General features: G+C 42.9%; 1 protein-coding gene across 1 annotated transcript; it reads right to left on the bottom strand.

The window, feature by feature from the left end:
* Nucleotides 1-3,664: 3,664 nt before the first annotated feature.
* LOC147429303 (uncharacterized) lies at nt 3,665-5,815 on the bottom strand. The gene is made up of 3 exons (XM_086494922.1): nt 5,591-5,815; nt 4,829-4,987; nt 3,665-4,729 (listed from the first exon to the last, which is right to left on the bottom strand). The coding sequence occupies exons 1-3, from the start codon at nt 5,813-5,815 to the stop codon at nt 3,665-3,667; spliced, it is 1,449 nt and encodes a 482-aa protein (XP_086351048.1).
* Nucleotides 5,816-20,085: the final 14,270 nt, after the last annotated feature.

Genomic DNA, 20,085 nt, shown 5'->3' with positions numbered 1-20,085 from the left:
TAGACAGAGAAGATGCTATCAACTATTATGCAGCACAGGCAGAGTAACGTTGACTTACCTTCAACAAGGGACTTAGGGCAAAAGGTCTCAAGAAAGGTATGTTGGTCCGAAGGTATGATAACAGGTTTGACACTAGGAAGGATAAAAAGTTTTCACCCAGATGGGAGGGGCCATTCGTCATTAGAAAGCACTACAACAATGGCAATTACCGATTGGTGGATGCAGATGGTAGGCTCCACAAAACACGTGTCAATGGATGGAGGCTGAAGAAGTAATTTTTGAGGTTTGATCAAGCACCCATAATGGAAATCCTTGAGGAGAGAGACTCCTCCACCTCAACTGAAGAAGAATCAAGTACAGAGCTACAAACAAAAATGCATCTAGTTTCAAGGAGAGGGCTAATGAGGGCTGCTTTTCAAATTTTTTCTCCACCTCTTTCTTCATAAGCACTTGATGGCAAGGCTTTAAGGCTTCACAGAGGAGGAGGGACGTGATGCATGAAAATCACCAAAAAAAAAATGTATATTTTGTACATAGTTATGGTTTTCACACATTTGGATCTCGAAAATAAGGAGAGGTAGGAACAAACCCTATGAAAAAAAAAACACTGGATACTGATTCTACCTAACAGTCACTACCTAACATCACTATAGGTGAAGAACAAGAGTCAATAGTGAAAGGGAGGAGAATCTTATGCATTATTGAGTCGGAGTCAACAAAATGTTATCAAATTCAAGCATAATTCACTTGTGGACACAAGGCTTGCACATAGAGTCAAGAGGGGACCACCTGGAAGACTTTTGGAAGGAAAAAGATGAACACATGTTTTTGTGGGATTTTTCTCTATTTTTTTCATTCCAAATTGGAAAAAATTTTCAACAGCAAAGTTGTAGGCGTTGAGCTGTTCTTTCTGCCCATATTTTTTATATAATTTTTGCAGCTACGGTTTGGGAGATATGGCCAAAATGGTGGAGCCTATCTGTCCACATGGGAAGAAGTCATTATCCAACTCCACACACACATTTTCTTATAGGTTTCTCACCATTATTGCTCTATTTTTTGTACTTTATCAAGATTTTATCAAATATTATAAGGAAGCTCTTGGACTCAACCTATGGAAGGTGGCATGGAGACAAAGCTCGCCATGATGAAAGCGATTAGGAGGAAATTGGTCAATAAGCAGGGCACACGGAGCTCTCTCATTGGGAGAATGCCTCTAGCTTAGTTTACTTTGGATAACTCCTCTTGCTCATAATCTATTTCCTAATCACTCTCGTGGACTATAAAAGAAGGCCTCCTCTTTTGTAAACGGATACCACACACACACACACACACACACACACACACTACCGCATATGCACACTATCCCATACCCACACACACACACACCCTTGTGCTATATGCTAGTAGCATGAACCCTAATCACATAATCACAACACCATCACCATCACCATGCACAAAATGAGCACCATATCTCCACACACTTGTAATGACAGATTGAAGACACGATTTCAAGAAGAAGAATGATGGCTACACTCATGATATTCCCTTGCCATCAACTCCCATCCCTCCATTATGCTTCATACGGTCTTGTCCCCTTCTCATCTTCTTTCCCTATGCTACCTATTGTATTCATCTTTTGCAAGCAATCAACGCACTCCATCTTGGTGCCATACCTTGTGTCATTTAGGATACACTTCATTGTGAGTATGGTTTATGCTTGTTCTTTCCATTTTGATTATGTTAAGGTATGCGGATTTGTCACCATACACACACTCTCTCTCCCTCTCATATTCCTATCATCTTGCTACTTGCATCTTAAGGTGTGTGGATTTTCCACCTCTAGTATGATAAGTGAGCATACTTGCATGTCTCCCTTACCTCATTATCTTCCTTACTACATGCACGAGTAGCAAACCCATTCTCACTCACTCACCATTCCTCTCATCTTGTTTTTTTACCACCCCATCCCACACTTGGGCGTGGATCTTGAAATTGTTTTCCATGGCATGTTATATGTATGCGTCCTAGCCACATATCTTGCTAGGTGGTGCCCCTATTGTGTACCTCCCATGATGAGACCATCGTGCATAGTCTTGGTGTAGAGGCCACCGGGTCTGTTTTGCACTTCCGTCTCACTTCCTCCACTTTCTTATTTTTGTCGGCTAGCTTTGTCAATCGTTCCTCTTAGAGTCCCTATGCTTCTTCCGTTGATCTTTGAAATTGTGTCTTGGAAATGTGTTTCGTTGGTTGTGTTTTCCTTCGGACCAAGGGGACGGTAATATCTTCCTCGTCTTCAGTAGATTGATATTCTAAAGGTATGTCAAATGTCACATGAAGCAACTCCTTCGTGGGGGCGTCAAAACACCGTTGGGCAAAAGAAAAAGTGGGACACGTCTAAAGCTTTATAGCCCAAAAGCATTAAAAAACTTCAACCTTAGCACGAAAATGTAAGACAAGGGGAACTAGAACCTAAGAGTCCACCACCCAACCACCCACTATATAGCATAGCCCCTGGCCCTTTGCCCTAGCTGGACTCCCTTTCCACACTGCCTAGCCCAGCCCTTCCCTTGTCTAGTCCGTCGGCCTTGCCGGTGTCCTGACATTACTCCCCCCTTGGAGAAACCTTTAACCTGTTGGAGTTTTTCGGTTGCCAACCCCACCATAACTGGTGACCTAGGTTGAAACCCATACATGAGCATGAAAGGACTAAAGCCTGTTGTGACATGCTTAGCACTGTTGTAAGCAAACTTGAGAATAGGTAAGTATTCTTCCCAGTTTGACTGTTTTTTGCTGACGTATGCTCTTAGCATATCCTCTAGCACCCGGTTAACTCGTTCCGTCTGACCATCTGTTTCTGGACGATCAGCTGTACGGAGGTTCAGTTGTGTACCCAATCGTTTAAACATAGCTCTCCAAAAGTGGCTATTTAAACTTGGCATCATGATCACTGACAATGTTACTTGAAAAACCATACAGTTTGTATAGATTGTCCACAAATAACTTGTCTAGTTCTGGTGTCTTAACCGTTGATTTGGTCGGAATAAACTTACATAGTTTAGTCAACCTGTCTACGACCACCCATACCAAGTCATGACCTCGTACAGTGGTTGGTAAACCTACAATAAAATCCATAGAGATGCTTTCCCATTTTCCATTGGAAATCTCCAAAGGATGTAAGAGTCCTCCTGCTTTCAGGCGCTCTGCTTTGTTAACTTGACATTTGTTGTGGGTTAGGTCAACACATGAACATCATACACAGCAAGAATAACCATCTACTCCACCATACTTCATTAACAACAATTCAGACACAGTAAACATGACTACTCAAAAATATCAGAGTAAGCAGAGACAATACACTGAATAGTTGTTGCACTACACCATCATCATCACATTCATATCAGAGAACAGATACCTCTTGCGCAGATACATTCCCCACTTATATAGATAAATCCGACTTAACTACCCAGTCACAAGACATTCAGCAGACTGCAACTGAAAGACAGTTACATCCGACTTAGCAAAATACAGCTCAGTAAATATCCGATAAGTCAAAATCCGACTTAGCTATTCAGAGTCAGTTTCTAACATGTGCCTCTCAACACATGGCACGCCCCGGTGGTAGATTTCGCAGAAATCTGACCCGGATCCACAGATCCCTTGATCAGGAATCCACCCTCTGCTGCACAGCTTCTTCCTTACTCTGGTCCTCAGCATTCACTTTATGATCCACCAGCTCTGCTTCCTTTACTGCATCTGACTCTACTGCATCAGCTTTTCCCATTTCCACCTCTTGTGCTCTATCTGCAATCACAGTATCAATCTGCTCTTCTGCCACTTTCTCCTCAGCTACATCCTGCATCAAAAAACTATTAGTAAAATTCTCCTCTTTCTTTTCTGCCTCTGCAAGCTGCTGTCTCTTATTCTCTTCCATCTGCTGAACCTGCTGCTTCAAACAGTCTCTCTCCTTTTGCAATTCCTCCACTTCCTTCAACAATTGTGCTTCTACCTCATGCACTAACCCTGCCTTTAGCACCTCATATGGATACTTAATGACAAATCTCATTCTTTCCTTGGTCTTTTGCCACATCTCCTGTGCAACCAAAGCTAACTGCTGCTTGAGAATAGACACTTCTCCTTCTTTCATTAATACTGCACTCAAGCTAATTTCCTCCGGTGCCAACATCTGTTGCTCTAGTATCTGCAAAGGTTCCAATCTCAACCTCTGCATCTCCACAGTGACCTGTAACTCTGCATTCCTCTTTGCCATGTCTTCCAACTCCAAAGCAACCGCTGCCTCCACTTTCTCAGTCCATTGCTTAAACTCCCCCAATGATCTCTTCACTTTTGCTAACTCCATCTTCTGTTTCCCCACTGTTTCCTCCATATCCTGCTCATATTTTACTTTCATCATAGCTATCTGCTCTTCAAACTCTTTCACCTGTGACACCTGTCCTTTAAACTCCATCAACTTTTCTGCATTCCTTTCAGCTTGCATACTCTGAACCTTCAGCATATTATTCTGCTGCCTCACAAATTCCTGCACCTGCTGCAGCATCTGAACTACTTTGTCACTGTCCAATTTCCCAGTATCTACTGATACTCCAGAGACTTCCTCAGCACTAAAGTCTAATCTGGAAAACACTCTGCTGACTGGTTCAGACTTCTTCCTCTTGTTGGATAATGTGAAAGCCTTACCAAGCTTTATTGGTGTTTCCTCTGCTTTTACCTGCATTGGTGAATCAACATCCATGGTGCCAAATTCTGCAAACTGCATTTTTGCTGTGATTTCTTCAAAGGCCTCTCCTGGAGTATATTTGGCTTTCACCAAATCCTCATAAGCCTCCATATGCTTAGCATTAAACTTCACAAATCCTGTCTTTTCAGAATGCACCATGATGGGATGCTCAATCTGAACTGGCTGCTGCTTCTCCTGCACCAGTTTTTCTGCTTTCACAGGCCACCTTGCTTCACCATTCTGTACTCTCTGTGCAAAAAAAAACAATGCTGACAAGTAACCACATAACCTACTATTTGCCTGTGTCTTCCTCTTGTCTGAAGAATGAATCTCTGCTGCCAACTTTTCATACACCCAGTGAGCCCAGCTCACTTCTCCTCCCTGCTCTGCATAGCTTAATGGTGCAAAGTTTTCTTTTGACATATAATCAAACTTCACAATAAAGCATAGCCTCTCCAAGTACCACTTAAGCTGCTCTCTCCTAGCATATGCCACATTCTTTAACATGTAATACTGCCTGCCTCCTTCTCTTGGACCAAACTCCTTTTTCAGTGCTTCCTCTGAACACTTTGGAATAGGTGTATTAGGATGCAAAGGCAGCTTGAACACCTCAGACACCAACTCCACATTGAGTACCACATGCGGTGACACTCTCCCCTTAGTCTTCCTAAGTATTTCCAACTGAGACTTTGCATATACGTTATTTCTACATTCTTCCCAAGGCAGAATCGCAAACTCATACAATCCTACCTGCTGCAACCATATGGCGTTGCGCTCTGCCTGACAATCTATGTCAACTTTGAAGTCCATAAAAGGGTCCATTAATGCTTGCATCACCTTACCTTCTGACACAGGAGTCGGCGTTGGCGTTTCCTCTTCTGCAGAGTCACTGTTTTCGTCTGCACTGCTAACGTCAAGCCGCATAGGCAAAGCTTTGCTTCTCAACCGTCGCCCCGAACCTTCGGTCTGCTCCTCATCAGGCTGTGGTTGCATGGCCATCAATTGCTTTGCTTTCGGCATGGCAGGACTGAATAAAGCTTCTTCAAGCGAAAACCCGAATGCTCCGCGCTGCTGCATGTGTACTGAACTTTTGTTGCATGTATGATTATACTCGCTGCACCATGCACACATATCTCCACCCAGTATCCTTGAAGTGCTACGAAACTTCTTTTCAGCACATTCTCCGAAGTTATTAATCGGGCCTAATAATTTCTTATTAAAAATTCCGACTTGGTCAGTTCCGACACAGGTACTCTTCCAACATCTACAATGTTGAATCGGATGTGCACTTTGGAACTGCCTACTTCCTCCAACCTGTGAATTATATGGGATACTATGAAAAGACCTCCTCAAATCCATGCAAGCCAGCATTTTTCCTTTTCCTTTTGCTGATTCTGAATCTCCTGACTGTAGGGGTATTACAGTCATACAGGCTACACTTGGCCAGTCCAAATGAGGTGGCTTTCCCTGAAATTTCTTCATCCTGAAACCATTAACTGCCTTTTTCACTCTTGTACCAAACACATCAGCTATGATGAATGTCCCTTGTCCTTTATCCTGCACAATCTGATATGGTCCCTGATATCTCAATGACAATTTACCAGGATGTGGTCCCAGCTTAGAGTTGTACAACATTACCCAATCTCCAACCTGAAAGATCTTGAACTTCACATTCTTGGTCACCCATGCTTGTCTTCTTCTTTGTATGACTTCAGTAATGTAAGAGCTTACCAACCTATCCTCCTCCAGCTGCATCAGATATTTGTTCCTGTGTAGTACTGACCACTTTGGAGACTGCTTCTCTGCTGAGACTCTTAAACTTGGTACCACAAACTCCATAGGCACCACAGCTTCCAGCCCATACACCAGCTTGAATGGTGTCATACCAGTAGTGACTTTGAAAGCTGTTCTAAAGGACCATAAGGCAGAATCCAACTTATCATCCCAATCCTTCTGATTCTCTGTCACAATCTTTTTCAAAATCCTTACCAGTGTTTTGTTGGAGCTCTCAGCCTGACCATTAGCCTGTGGATGATATGTTGTAGACTTCTTGTGCATAATCATATGTGTCCTTGTTAGCTCTGAAATTACTTCATTCAGAAAATGAGTTCCTCTGTCACTTACCAGCTCCACTGGACACCCAAACCTGGTCATAATGTTATGATAAAGAAATCTGGCCACACTTGAAGCTTTATTATCCTTCAATGCTACTGCTTCTACCCACTTAGTGCAATAATCTGTAGCCACTAAAATGTATCTGCATCCCCTCTTGGAAGTTGGTTTGACAGGTCCTACAAAGTCCAAACCCCACTTTTGAAAAGGTTCCAAAGGCAAAATAGGATGATCCCCCATCCTATCCCTGTTTGAATCAGGTTGACCTGTTTTCTGACAAATTACACATCTTTTGGCATAATCATGTGCATCCTTTAAAACTGTGGGCCACCATAATCCAGCCTGCAAAATCTTCTTCCCTGTAATATCTCCAGAGAAATGCCCTCCTGCTGTGCCTGAATGTGCTTCCTGCAAGACTGCACTTTGCTCAAATTCTGGCACACATCTTCTTATCACTTGATCAATGCCTTTCTTATATAGTGCCCCTGCAATAACTAAATAGGGTCTGGTTTTCAGTGCAAATTTTCTTCTCTGATCAGCATTGAACTCCCTTGGTATAGTTCCATCAGTCAAAAACATCAGCAATTGATCATACCAAGACTCAGTCACAGTAGTCTGCACATCAAACAGCTGAGCATCAGGAAGTGCATCATCTACCCCAATAGGTGCTTCACCTGTTTCAATCCTGCTTAGATAATCTGCAATTACATGCTCCTTCCCAGGAGTATGCTCAATCTGAAAGTCAAACTCCTGCAACAACAACATCCATCTTGCAAGCCTTCCAGTAAGAAGTGGCTTCTTGATCAAATACAACAAGGCCTGATGATCAACATGAAAAACTATCTTGTTCCCCAACAAGTAATGCCTGAACTTATTCAATGCATATACCATCCCTAAAGCTTCTCTTTCTGTCACAGGATAGTTTCTTTCTGCACCTGTGAGAACCCTGCTTGCATAATACACAGGTCTGAACCATCCCTTCTCCTTCTCCTGCATCAGTACAGCTCCTATTGCTATATCCGACGCATCAACAAACACATGAAAAGGCAATGACCAATCAGGTGGCTGCAAAATTGGTGCTACTGATATCATTTTCTTCAACATCTGAAATGATTTCTGCTGAGGTTCATCCCATACAAATGCCACATCCTTCTTTGTTAATTGAGTTAATGGCAAGCATACATTAGACAAATACCTCAAATATCTGGAGTGCCACTTTGTCTGTCCAACAAACCTCATTAACTCTTTAACATTGGTAGGAACTGGTGCTGCTTGAATGGCTTCTATTTTCTTGACATCTATAGCCATTCCTGCTTCTGACACCACATGTCCTAAAAGTATTCCACTCCTCACAGCAATTACACTTTTATAAGGATTCAGAGCCATCCTGAATTGTCTGCATCTTTCAAAACAGAGCTTCAGATGTAGCAGATGTTTATCCTTCTTTCCAAACACTGAGAAATCATCCACAAAGACTCTCATAAAGTCCTGTAAGTAAGGTTCAAACACCTTATGAGCAACAAAATTAAATGAAGGTGGTCCATTGGTTAACCCAAAACTCATCACTGTGTATGCAAAGGCTCCCCATTCAGTTATAAAAGCTGTTTTATGCTGATCCGACTCAGCAACACTAATCTGATTATAACCAGAAAAACCATCCAAAAAGCTGTACATTTCATGACCAGCTACTGCATCCAACACAGCATCACAAAATGGCATAGGAAAGGGATCAGTAATGGTTGCTGCATTCAATTTTCTATAATCCACACATACTCTTAAAGCTCCATTTTTCTTTGGCACAACCAGTATAGGAGACAACCATGATACTTCATGTACAGGTTTAATGAATCCTACTGCCAGGAGCTTATCAAGCTCCTCCTTCACCTGTTTGGCAAAGTTAGGATTCATTCTATATCTTTGCTGCACAATTGGTTTTGCACCCTCTTTCAAATTAATCCTATGCTGATGTAGTGCTGGGTCAATGCCTCTCACCTGAGAATAATCCCAAGCAAACACATCCTTATAATCAACCAATAATTGCAACAGCTGTGCCAGAAATTCCCCTTGAATGTGTGCACTCACTCTGACCATTCTTGGTTCTGCCTCTGTTCCGAAATTCAGCTCCTGAAGCTCCTCCTTTTCTACCTTGCTTGATGCCCCAAACTTCTTTTCATAAATTTTCTCAGCCATATCCCTGGCCTCCTTTTCTTCCTGCTGAATCTGTTCCTTATCAGACATAGCATATTTCTGGTCCACCAACTGTAACAGTTCCTTACCCTGCACTGTCTGTCCTGGTGCTAAACCTGTATCTGGCTCATCCTGTTCCTTACCTTGCTGTAACATGCTTTCCACATCTACTTCAAACACAGGTACAACAGTTGGATTGGCCTTCAAGAACTCTTCCTCTTGGTCATCTGTGACCTCATCAGCAAAATTAATAGTCTGAGCAAACAGTGGTTTCTCACTTAATGGAACCATCTTCCTTCCCCTCATAGGTATGGTTACTTTCTTTTTCCCTTTTTTCAATATGACAACATTTTCTCCCCAGTCCTGTCTTACTTTAGCCAATCTGAACCAAGGCCTTCCTAATAGCATTTCATATGCAGCTGCTGAGTCTGACATTCTGAGTACCACAAAATTAACAAAAAAGGATAATCCTGACACCTGAATTTCCTGTGCTTTGAGAATTCCCAAAGGTTGTACCCTAGATTGGTCTGCCATTTTCACCTGAAAAGGTGCTGGAGCCATAGCTCCCAACTCCATTCTTTTGTACACTGCCTCTGGTAAAATATTCACCCCAGAGCCTCCATCCAATAACACATCATCAAAATTTTCTCCAAGAAAGTGTACTTTAATAACTGGTACCACAAAGTCCACATCTGCTGGATCAATTCTATTTGCTGCTGCTGGAGAAAACTGCCTGTCCATTATGCCAAGTCCATTCAGGTTCTGCAGCTTTCTGAACAATCTGTCTTTGAAAGCTGGAACCAATTGCAACAACTGATCCAAAGATAATTGAAGAGGTGAGCTAATAAGTATTTCAAACCAATCCTTATCCTGTTTATTTTCCACCTCCTTGCTCCCATTATTCTGCTCTTCCTTTTCTTTTGGGTCATCCTCAATATCCACCTGCTTTGCCTGGTGTTTGGCAATCCTTTTTGTAACCTGGTCTCTTACCCCTTTTTGCTCCTTCCAATCCAAAGGTGCTTTATCCTTAGACCTAGTCACTGCTAGAACTTCAACATGATCCTCCTGCACACATTGGTTACAGTCACAAGCCCATTGATGTTCCTCTTCATTCCTTTGCTGCTCCTGTTCTTGGTCAGTATCTTGAATCTGCTTATCCTGAGAAAACACATCAAACAAGATTACATTTGCCTGAGCTGCTGGCTGATTTTGTTGCTGCTGCTGTTGCTGATTTTCAGGTTGATTGGGCTAATTATATCTCACAATGGGCATTCCCCTTTCTTCCCTATGCTTCACCCATAAAGCACAATTGGGACCTACCCAGTGATCTGGTGCACCACAGTACACACAAGGTCTCCTATTATTATTGTTCTCCTGCTCTCTCCAAGGAGGTCTAGGAGGTCTTGCCCTCTGAAATGGTGGTCTTCCCCTAAATGGTACTGCTTGATTTGCTCCAATTTCTGGTCTTCCTCTTCCTATGTTAGGTGCTGTCTGCCCTCTATTCTTTGGATTATACCAACAGCTAGCAGTACTATGTCCATCCCTTTCACAAATGTGACAATACACTTTTTCTTTAGGTGCTACAACAGAATAACCAAACTTTTTAAGTTTGCCTACCAAATCTTGCTCAATACTCTGCTTTTGCTTGACTTTCTTCTTCTTACTGCTCTGTTTCTTCTTTCTTTTTTCTGTTTCCTCATCACTGTCTGATGGTGAATCTGAATCTGAGTTCCCACTGGAATCTGTGTCTTCAGATGCTTCTTCTGAATCTGAGTCACTGTCTTCTTTTCGTTTTGCTTTGGTCATGCCAAGTCTCTTCTCCACCCTTGCAGCAGCAGTAACAAGGTCATCCAGACCTCTAGCAATATCAATGCTAGCTACTGCTCCCTTTAAGCTGCTTCTCAATCCTTTCAAAAAATAACCTGCTAACATTTCATTAGTGGGTCTTTCATTCCCCTGCAATCTTTCTACTAAAATTCTGAACTTCTGTGCATAGTCTTCAACCAGCATCTTATTTTGCTTAATGTCTCTGAGTTTTCTCAGGACATCAGTCGGAGTCTTCTCCTTTCTAAATCTCTGCAGAAATGCCTGCTTCAAAGCATTATAAGTAGCAAAATGTGCAATGCCATATTGGCTGAACCAACTCATGGCCTTTCCTTCCAATGTGGCAGCAAACTGTTCCATCTTCACTCCATCAGCATACATCACCTGATAGCCACTTGCCTGCCACTTAGTTTCAAACTGTGCCACATGACAGTCAGCATCTTCCTTACTCCCTGCTCTAAACTTGGCTGCCTTGACCTTTGGGTTGGGTGGTGGTTGAGCCATTGGAATGGGTTGTGGTGGTCTCCTAGGTCTTTGCCTGGTAGCCCCCTGAAGTGGGTCAAACTGGATCCTTCTCCTGGTGGTTCTTCTTGCCAGGAATAAAGCTCCAATAAATTGCCTCACTCTCTCTTCTCCTGCTGCTCCTGATCCTACCCCTCCTTGGTCTACAGGTTGCTGCCCCTGAGCATCGGGTGATTGCTGATTGTCATGATCATAGTTAAATGGATCAATGTTTCCAGCCTGTGCTTGAGCCCTTGTGTAGTACACTCTTCCTACTCTCCTGTCTCCCTCTGACATGCATCATTACTTGAAAATAAACGTTAACCCAGCAGGATCGCCAAATGTGTTGTGGGTTAGGTCAACACATGAACATCATACACAGCAAGAATAACCATCTACTCCACCATACTTCATTAACAACAATTCAGACACAGTAAACATGACTACTCAAAAATATCAGAGTAAGCAGAGACAATACACTGAATAGTTGTTGCACTGCACCATCATCATCACATTCATATCAGAGAACAGATACCTCTTGCGCAGATACATTCCCCACTTATATAGATAAATCCGACTTAACTACCCAGTCACAAGACATTCAGCAGACTGCAACTGAAAGACAGTTACATCCGACTTAGCAAAATACAGCTCAGTAAATATCCGATAAGTCAAAATCCGACTTAGCTATTCAGAGTCAGTTTCTAACATGTGCCTCTCAACAACATTTTTGGCAATGCAAGACATAAGCTTGAACAAAGCCATGTATACCTGGCCAGTAAAAAATATCGTCGTACGAGAGCATAAGTTTTTCTAATCCTTGGGTGCCCTGCACTTGGACTATCATGACATTCATAAAGAATTTGGCACAGAATGTCTGTGTCCATCGGTACACAAACTCTCCCCTTATGGAGTAGGTACCCATTGTCAATGGTGAAATGCTTCCATCGCTCTAGTTCATCACTTGATAAAGGAGAACTAGGTGTGGAGGTTAAATGTACACTATCATCATTGGAGTGAGAAGGATCTCTCTTTTGAACATGGCTCCACACTTTGGAATATGCTTCATCCTGCTCATATTTGCCTTTGAGAGAATCTAAAAATTCACTACGAAGTTCGTGAACAAGAGCGAATTGATCTCTGGCATTCGACTTAGAGCGTCCGCCACTACATTGTACTGGCCTTTGCGATACCTTAACTTGGTGTCATATTCCTGAAGAATCTCGGCCCACCTGGCTTTTCGACCCTTCAAATCCGTTTGTTGTGTAAACCATTTGATGCTTTCATGGTCAAACACAATCTCAAATTGATCACGATATAGATAATGCCGCCATGTTTTTAAGGCAGACACTATTGCATAGAGTTCGCGTTTGTAAGCAGAATAGTTCTGTTGAGCTGCATCAAGCTTCTTGCTTTCAAATGCAATCGGTCGTCCGTCTTGTAACAGGACTGCTCCAATAGCACGGTCACTGGCATCCGTTTCCAAAACGAATGGTTTCAAAGGATCTACAATAGCCAGTATAGGAGTTGTAGCTAATGCATCCTTGAGCGTATCGAAACTGTGCTGTTGAGCGGATCCCCACTGAAAAGCTTTACCTTTGCCTTTTAGTTGATCCGTCATGGGAACAGCAATTTGAGCATAGTTTTTAACGAACCTTCGATAAAAACCTGCAAATCCCCAAAAAAATCTGTAATTCTTCTGGTATCCACTTTGGATTGATCCATATATAACCCGTTAGCTGAAATAACATGCCCTAAATAGTGAATTTCATCTTTTAGAAAATCACATTTAGATTCCTTGGCATATAATTTGTTTGTGCGTAACAACTCAAACACATGCCTAAGATGTTGTAAGTGTTCTTCTTCGGAAGCACTATAGACTAGGATGTCATCAAGGAAAACAATGACAAATTTGCCCAAATATGGATTCAAGACACTATCCATAAGTGTCATGAATGTTGCGGGTGCATTGGTTAACCCAAAGGGCATCACCAAGAACTCGTAGTATCCAAACCGTGTTCAGAATGTAGTTTTGGGTATATCGGCAAGTCGAATACAAACTTGGTGATATCCTAACCACAAGTCTATTTTCGTAAAAATGCGAGCATGAGTGAGCTTGTCAAACAACTCATATACTCTGGGCAATGGATATTTGTTCTTAACTGTAACCGCATTTAAGCCACAGTAGTCTACGCACATGCGCATACTGCCGTCTTTTTTCTTCACTAAAAGGATAGGCGAAGCCCATGGTGAAGAACTGGGTTGTATAAACCCTCTACTAAGGTAGTCAACAAGCTGACATTCCACCTCAGCAACTTCTGAATAACTCATACGATAAGGTGGTTTACTAACAGGTTTACAGCCTGCAGCCACGTCAATGCTATGTTGCACGGATCATGTCGACAGTAATCCAAATGGCAAATCATTAGGAAATACATCTTGAAATTCCTTTAATAATTTCTGTTGACTAGCAACGTTTACTTGTTTAGAATTAGCACTTGGTGGAACAAAGAAGAGAGAAGCATGCGGCGTTGAGGAATGTTCAACAGACTCAATGTTAGAAACAAAATGAGACAGTGAGTAACACAAGAAAACCTGATCTATTTCATTATCAAAAACGAGCTGCATAAGCTCAGCGGTACAAATCAGTGGTGATGAAGGTATATCTTTTTCTCCTAACAACAACACATGTGCGCCATGGGATTCAAACATCAAGCTGTTATGCTCATAGCTACGCTTCAGTGATGGTCCTAAGCTATGCAGCCACTCCCTACCAAGAACCACATCAACCTTTTCCATATTCATAACCTGAAAATCCAAGCATGTGGAGTACCCTTGTATTTCCAATGGAGCAGCTCAGCATTGAGTATCCCAGATTTCAGTATCATGTCCATTCATCATTGCTACCTTGTAGCGGTGGGTACTCAGAGTTTAAGGCAATTTGTGTCACAAAGTGATGACGTGACGGACAACACAAACCCTAATTTCTGCCAAAAACCCTAAAATTCTTGGAAACCCTAATTTATGCCAAAAACAATAATTTTCGAAAATCGCGGAGGCTGAAAAAAAAAATTTGGAAAATGATGAGCGACGCGAATTTTGCTTTTTTTATAAAAAAAAGAGAAAAGACTCTCTAAGAGAGAGAGAGAACTGATGCTTTTTATTTTAAAATCTTTTGGGGCTCTGCTTTTGGGCATCCCTTGTAATCTTTAAATTAGTGGTGAGGGCCTCACTTCTCAGAGCATCTGGACGCAGTCTGAGAGTGAAACCCTAGCCACTCTCTTGTACTTTGATTTGATTAATATAATAAGAAATACCGAAAGGGGCGCCAGTCTTTGGGGCCAATATCTCTAGGCACGGAACTCCGCCAGGCCAGTGCAAATCTATTGTGATCTCTGAATTGTTTTGAAGTGGTTATTTGGTGCTGTCGCGGCTGATTCTTGACTTGGAGTGTCCAAGTCTGTTACAGTGGTATCAGAGCACGGCCGATTTCTCTTCTATGGGAAATCCGATCCCCGAATTTTTTTTCCACGGCACCTATGGCTTCAGGCAATGATCAGTCGACTCCCTCTGCATCTGGAGATGCCGGCTAGGATCACAACGAAGATTCAGACAGAGAGTATGGCCCGCCTCGGCCTACTCAGGCGGAGCAAAGAGAGATGGAGCGTCGTCGATTGATCGGCGATGCAACAAAGATGATGCTCAATTTTGCCAAGGACCCAAAGATGGCAAAATATATGAACCAGACCTCTTTGGAAGAGGTACAGATGGAGTGGCAAAGAACCACAACACCACTCCCGAAACCCGCTCTCAAGAAACCTTCTGCCTCCAAGAAATATACGGAGAAGGAACTAGAGAACGTGGTTAATGCACGGATTGCTCAGCTTTTCGACGTGTAAAAGAAAGGCAAAAAGCAGAAGAAAGGCACTGACTTTCCGGGATATTTGGGTCGTCGGTTGACATTCGACAAGGCAAAGAAACAGAAGAAGCGTGTTCGATTTGAAGGAGTATCCAGTTCTTCTTCTTCTTCTTCTTCTGACAGTTCTTCTAGCTCTTCAGATTCGAGCGAAGAAGACAGAAAAAGCAAAAAGCGAAGCAAGACACAAAGCTTCGGAAAGGGCAAGAAAAAGGCACAGAAGGCTACATCTCGCCCAGAGACTGACAGTTCTACTGAGGACTTGTCTACAGACAGCTCAAATTCTGATCATGGAAACTTTTATGCGAACAAGAAGAATTTTACAAAGCCAACCAGTATGACTTTCTCAAAGATGAAAGCAAGAAAGTCCGAGAGTTTAAGGAAGGTGACCACTCGATCAAGTTTGATACTTTTCAGGATACTCAGATGCTTCGAAGGCTTTGTCTTTTATACAGCAGTTTGACATCGCTTTCGCGGGAGGAGGCTATTCAGAGAACTCCAAGATTCGGAGAGCTATCTCTTACCTTAAGGAGAATGCTCGTACTTGGTGGTCCACGCTTCTTTTAAACAAGAGTGCGCCAGTTAAATGGCTGAAATTTGAAAAGCTTTTTATTTCTTCTTAGTTGACTCAAGAGTTTGAGCGAGATATACGAGCTGCTTGGAACCATCTCCAGATGACCAAGAGCGATACAGTGAATTCTTATTGTGAAAGATTCTTGAGCTCTTTTCTACCCGCCTCTTCATTCAAGAAGATCTCGTTCAGAGAACAGATTGAGCGGTTTACCTTGGGTCTACCTACAGAGATCCGAGATCACTGCTTGGAACAGAAGTCAGCTTCTATTCAGGTGTTGACGAGTCATGCGAAGCGGGGCTTTGCCATTCACTCTAGCAGTCTGACCTACCTCACAGATGAGGCCATGACACAACGAGCCGAACAGACTTCTGGGAATAAAAGTAGAAAGACAAAGAGCAACCCAGAGAAAAAGGATGCACGACCCAAGCTTACTCCTGAGGAGAGAGCTCGCTTCATCAGAGAGGGGAAGTGCTTTGGATGCGGGGAACATGCACATATCTCCGCGAAGTGTCCTAAAAAGGCACAGAAAGAACAAAATGATAAAGACGACGACAGGTCTGAGAGTTAGAGAGCAGCTGAGGAATGTGGTAGAAAAGGCAGATAGAAAAGCAGAATTGGTACCACATGGCGTGGGACTTGCACCGAATCAAATGAATGAAAGTACAAACTTTGCCGCTTTTTAAGGAAAAGTGAAGGATCAGGAAGCTCTTTTGAAGGAGCCAAGGCCAACTTCTTTTCACTTGGAATTGGCAGCTCGATTTGGAATTACGCTCGACAGACTGACGCCACAGGTAGAGGTAGTTCGACTGGCACCCGGATGGGATGTTGCCATTACACCGAGCATTGGCAAACTTTGTTTACAATGACAGGGGTGTTCAGGGCACGCAGGTGACGTTCTACTCAGGATCCCTTGGTACCACAAGAACTACGCCGTGGTTGACTACCGGGCCGAGAAAGCGACTTTGATAAATGAAGGGCTTAGAGATTGTACTTGATGAACTTCAGTTTCTTACTCATTCTTTTGGGAGAGAACTGAACGTTGGATAAAGGTTGAATATGTTTTGACCTGATCAAAAGAACGCCAAGATTTTTCTCCACACTCATGCCGATTGCTTTTCAAAGGGCCTGAAGATCACACCATTGATCTGATACCTGGAAGGACGCCACCGAATCGGCCAACTTGTCGTGTAAGCCAAGTACAGAATGAAAAGATTATGAACCCAGTGAAAGACCTCTTGGAAAAGGGTCTTGTCCAGCATAGTACTTCACCATATTGCTCTCCAGTGTTGTTGGTTTTGAAGAAAGACGGATCTTGGAGAATGTGCATCGATTATAGCGCTCTCAACGAAATCACCATCAAGAACAGATTTTCGATTCCTAGGAACGATGATATACTCGACAGGTTACAGGGATCCTCGTGCTTTAGCAGGATTGACTTGAAGAGTGGATATCATTAGATCAGGATAGCACCAGGAGATGTCTACAAGACACATTTTCGGACGACTTTTGGGTTATTTGAGTTTTTGGTGATGCCTTTCGGCTTAACCAATGCTCTTGCGACATTTAACCAGATGATGGACAGGATTTTTCGAGAGTACAGGCTATTTGTTGGCACTTTCTTTGACGACATCATTGTTTTCTCCAAGAATGAGGCAGAACACAGAGATTATCTGCTTCAAGTCTTTCAGGCATTACGAGATCACACGTTAGTGATTAATGCAAAGAAAAGTGAATTTTTCCTACCAGAGATACATTTTTGGGACACATTGTGTCAAGAGTAGCAGGAGTGCAAATGGACCCGGCCAAGATAGAGACTATCCGTGATTGGCCCGATTTGAGGAATGTCCATGGAGTTAGAAGCTTCTTGGAGCTGTGTTCGTACTACAGGCGGTTCATACAAAAGTTTTCAGAGGTTGCTTTCCCTTTGCATACCTTGACACAGAAAGGAGTACCTTTTTCGTGGGGACCCACAGAGGTGACTGCCTTTTGGACATTGAAAGAGAAATTGACTACGATACCTATTTTGACTTTGCCGGACTTGCAGAAGTCATTTGAAGTATATTGTGATGCTTGTGGTCGTAGTCTGCGTGCGGTCTTGATGCAAGAAGGCCATGTCATAGCTTACGAGAGCCGTTTGTTCTCTAGGCCGGAGATGACAGCACAGATCTATGAGAAAGAGCTTTTGGCAGTTATCCATGCTCTTACTCAGTGGCGGCATTACCTACTCGGAGCGGATTTTACTGTCTTTACAGACCATCAGAGTTTGCGCTACTTCTTGTCACAGAAGTAGCTTTCGGAAAAGCAGATGCGGTGGGCGAACATCTTGTCACAGTTCCACTTCCAGATTGTCCATGTGAGGGACATAAGAATGTGGTGGCAGATGCTTTGTCTCGGTAGCCGTTGGTTCTGGCTATTTCCGCGATACATCATAGGAGCTTCCAGGATATGGTCGATCAGTATGCCACAGATACAGATTTTGCAGACATTTTCACATGGATACGGGATGGGGAGACAGTAGCTGGATACTCCCCTTCGGGAAGGCTACTTGATGAAAAAGACTATGTTGTGCGTTACACAGCCGTTGAGGGATGAGGTTATGACTGAATGCCATTGTCCACCTTTTACGGGTCACCGCGGCATTGCTACCACCATGAAGGGGGTAGAGAGATACTTCTTTGGGCCGAGACTCACAAAGGATGTGGAAGAGTTTGTGCGCAGTTGCTTGGTATGCTAGAAGGTCAAGTTTGACAGGCATAAGGCACAGGGATTGTTACAGCCTTTACCCATACCCACCCACCCCTTGGAAAGTATTGCAATGGATTTCATTTTTGATCTCCCAAGAACACAGAATGATCACGATGATTTTCCGATTACATGGCACTTCTGAGACGATTGTCTCCGACAGAGACCCCAGATTTATGAGTTTGTTTTGGAGGGCAATTTGGGAGAACATTGGCACGTAGTTGCAGTTCTCGTCATCGTTCCACTTGCAGACTGACGCGCAATTTGAAATTGCCAATTCAGTGATTTTAGATTTATTGAAGTCTTGTATCTCGGATCAAAAGACTCAATGGGAAAATAACTTACATCTGATGGAATTTGCCTACAATAACACGATACACTCTTCGACGGGGAAGACGCCATGTGAGATTGTTGAAAGTGCTGCGAAGGTTCCATCCTTCCTAAGCACGAAAGATTAGATATTTGAAGCGGATGAATATTCGCGAGATTTGGATACGGCTTTTGCCAAGGTTCGCAAGACTTTGCAGAGTCTCAAGAACGACAGAAAAAGGCAACGGATCGCCATCGTCGCGACTTGAAATTGAACGAGGATGATTGGGTGCTCTTACTTTTGAGAAGGCACGCCTACGAAAGAAAAAGGGAAAGGAGAGGCTTTTTCCAAAGCTTAGTATGCGATACTACGGACCTTTCCAGATCACTGACAAGATAAATGATGTCTCCTTCCGATTGAAACTGCCAGATACTTGGAGGATTCATAATGCATTGCATGTGAGTCTCTTGAAACTTGTTAAGGGTGATGTGTCTGATGATGGGGAGCCTGATGAGCAACCCAAAGTGGAAGAAAACGAGGAGATCCTTGTTCCTGAACAGATTTTGGCACATAACGATACGAAGAAAGGTAAAGTCCGAAGGCGGTTCTTGGTTAAGTTCAAGAACTTTCCTGCATTTGATGCGAAGTGGATGGAGGAGGAGAACCTAGCAGATACTCCTCGGATTGTGAAACTTTACCTCGATGTTTTGGTTTAGCATAGTCTACTCCAAACCGAACCCAGAAACTCAGCTTGGCCGGAGATCTGGTGCAGTGGGATGCACAAGAGGGGAGTCACTCCGCTCCCTTGTCAACAGATGCCTCGATTTTGATACTAAAGTCACTGATGTCTCTTTGAGCTTTAGGGATATTGAGAGCTGACAGTATTCTGCTGGATGACTTTATGAAATGGAATTCCTCATAATGATACTGATTTGTTCTTGACTTCTTGTGAGTGCAGGAACTGATAGCCGAAATGACTGCAGCATTTTGGTCTGATTGATCTCGAATAGACATGGTTGCAATAGGGGTTAGTCAATCAGACATCGTTGAGGTCCCGATTGGACCTAGATGTGATTGCTAGCTACATTGCCGATAAATCATGGTCTAAGATCCGAATGAATGTTGAATGTCGTGTGATGTCCTGTGATGTCTGGTGATGTCTTGTGATGTCGTGTGATGTG

Source organism: Adiantum capillus-veneris, chromosome 22 (assembly GCF_014529385.1).
Source record: "Adiantum capillus-veneris isolate H3 chromosome 22, ASM1452938v2, whole genome shotgun sequence".
In the NCBI taxonomy this organism is placed as follows: Eukaryota; Viridiplantae; Streptophyta; class Polypodiopsida; order Polypodiales; family Pteridaceae; genus Adiantum; species Adiantum capillus-veneris.
Note: the sequence above shows the minus strand (reverse complement) of the source record. Positions and strands in the feature narration are given on the sequence as shown.

Coding starts and splice junctions, on each gene's coding strand:
- LOC147429303 (XM_086494922.1), bottom strand. CDS start 5,815: ATGCAGCAGCGCGGAGCATTCGGGTTTTCGCTTGAAGAAGCTTTATTC. Junction 4,988..5,590: donor AAACGCCAACGCCGACTCCT/GTGTCAGAAGGT, acceptor TTTTTTGCACAG/AGAGTACAGAATGGTGAAGC. Junction 4,730..4,828: donor TGGAGGCTTATGAGGATTTG/GTGAAAGCCAAA, acceptor TCACCAATGCAG/GTAAAAGCAGAGGAAACACC.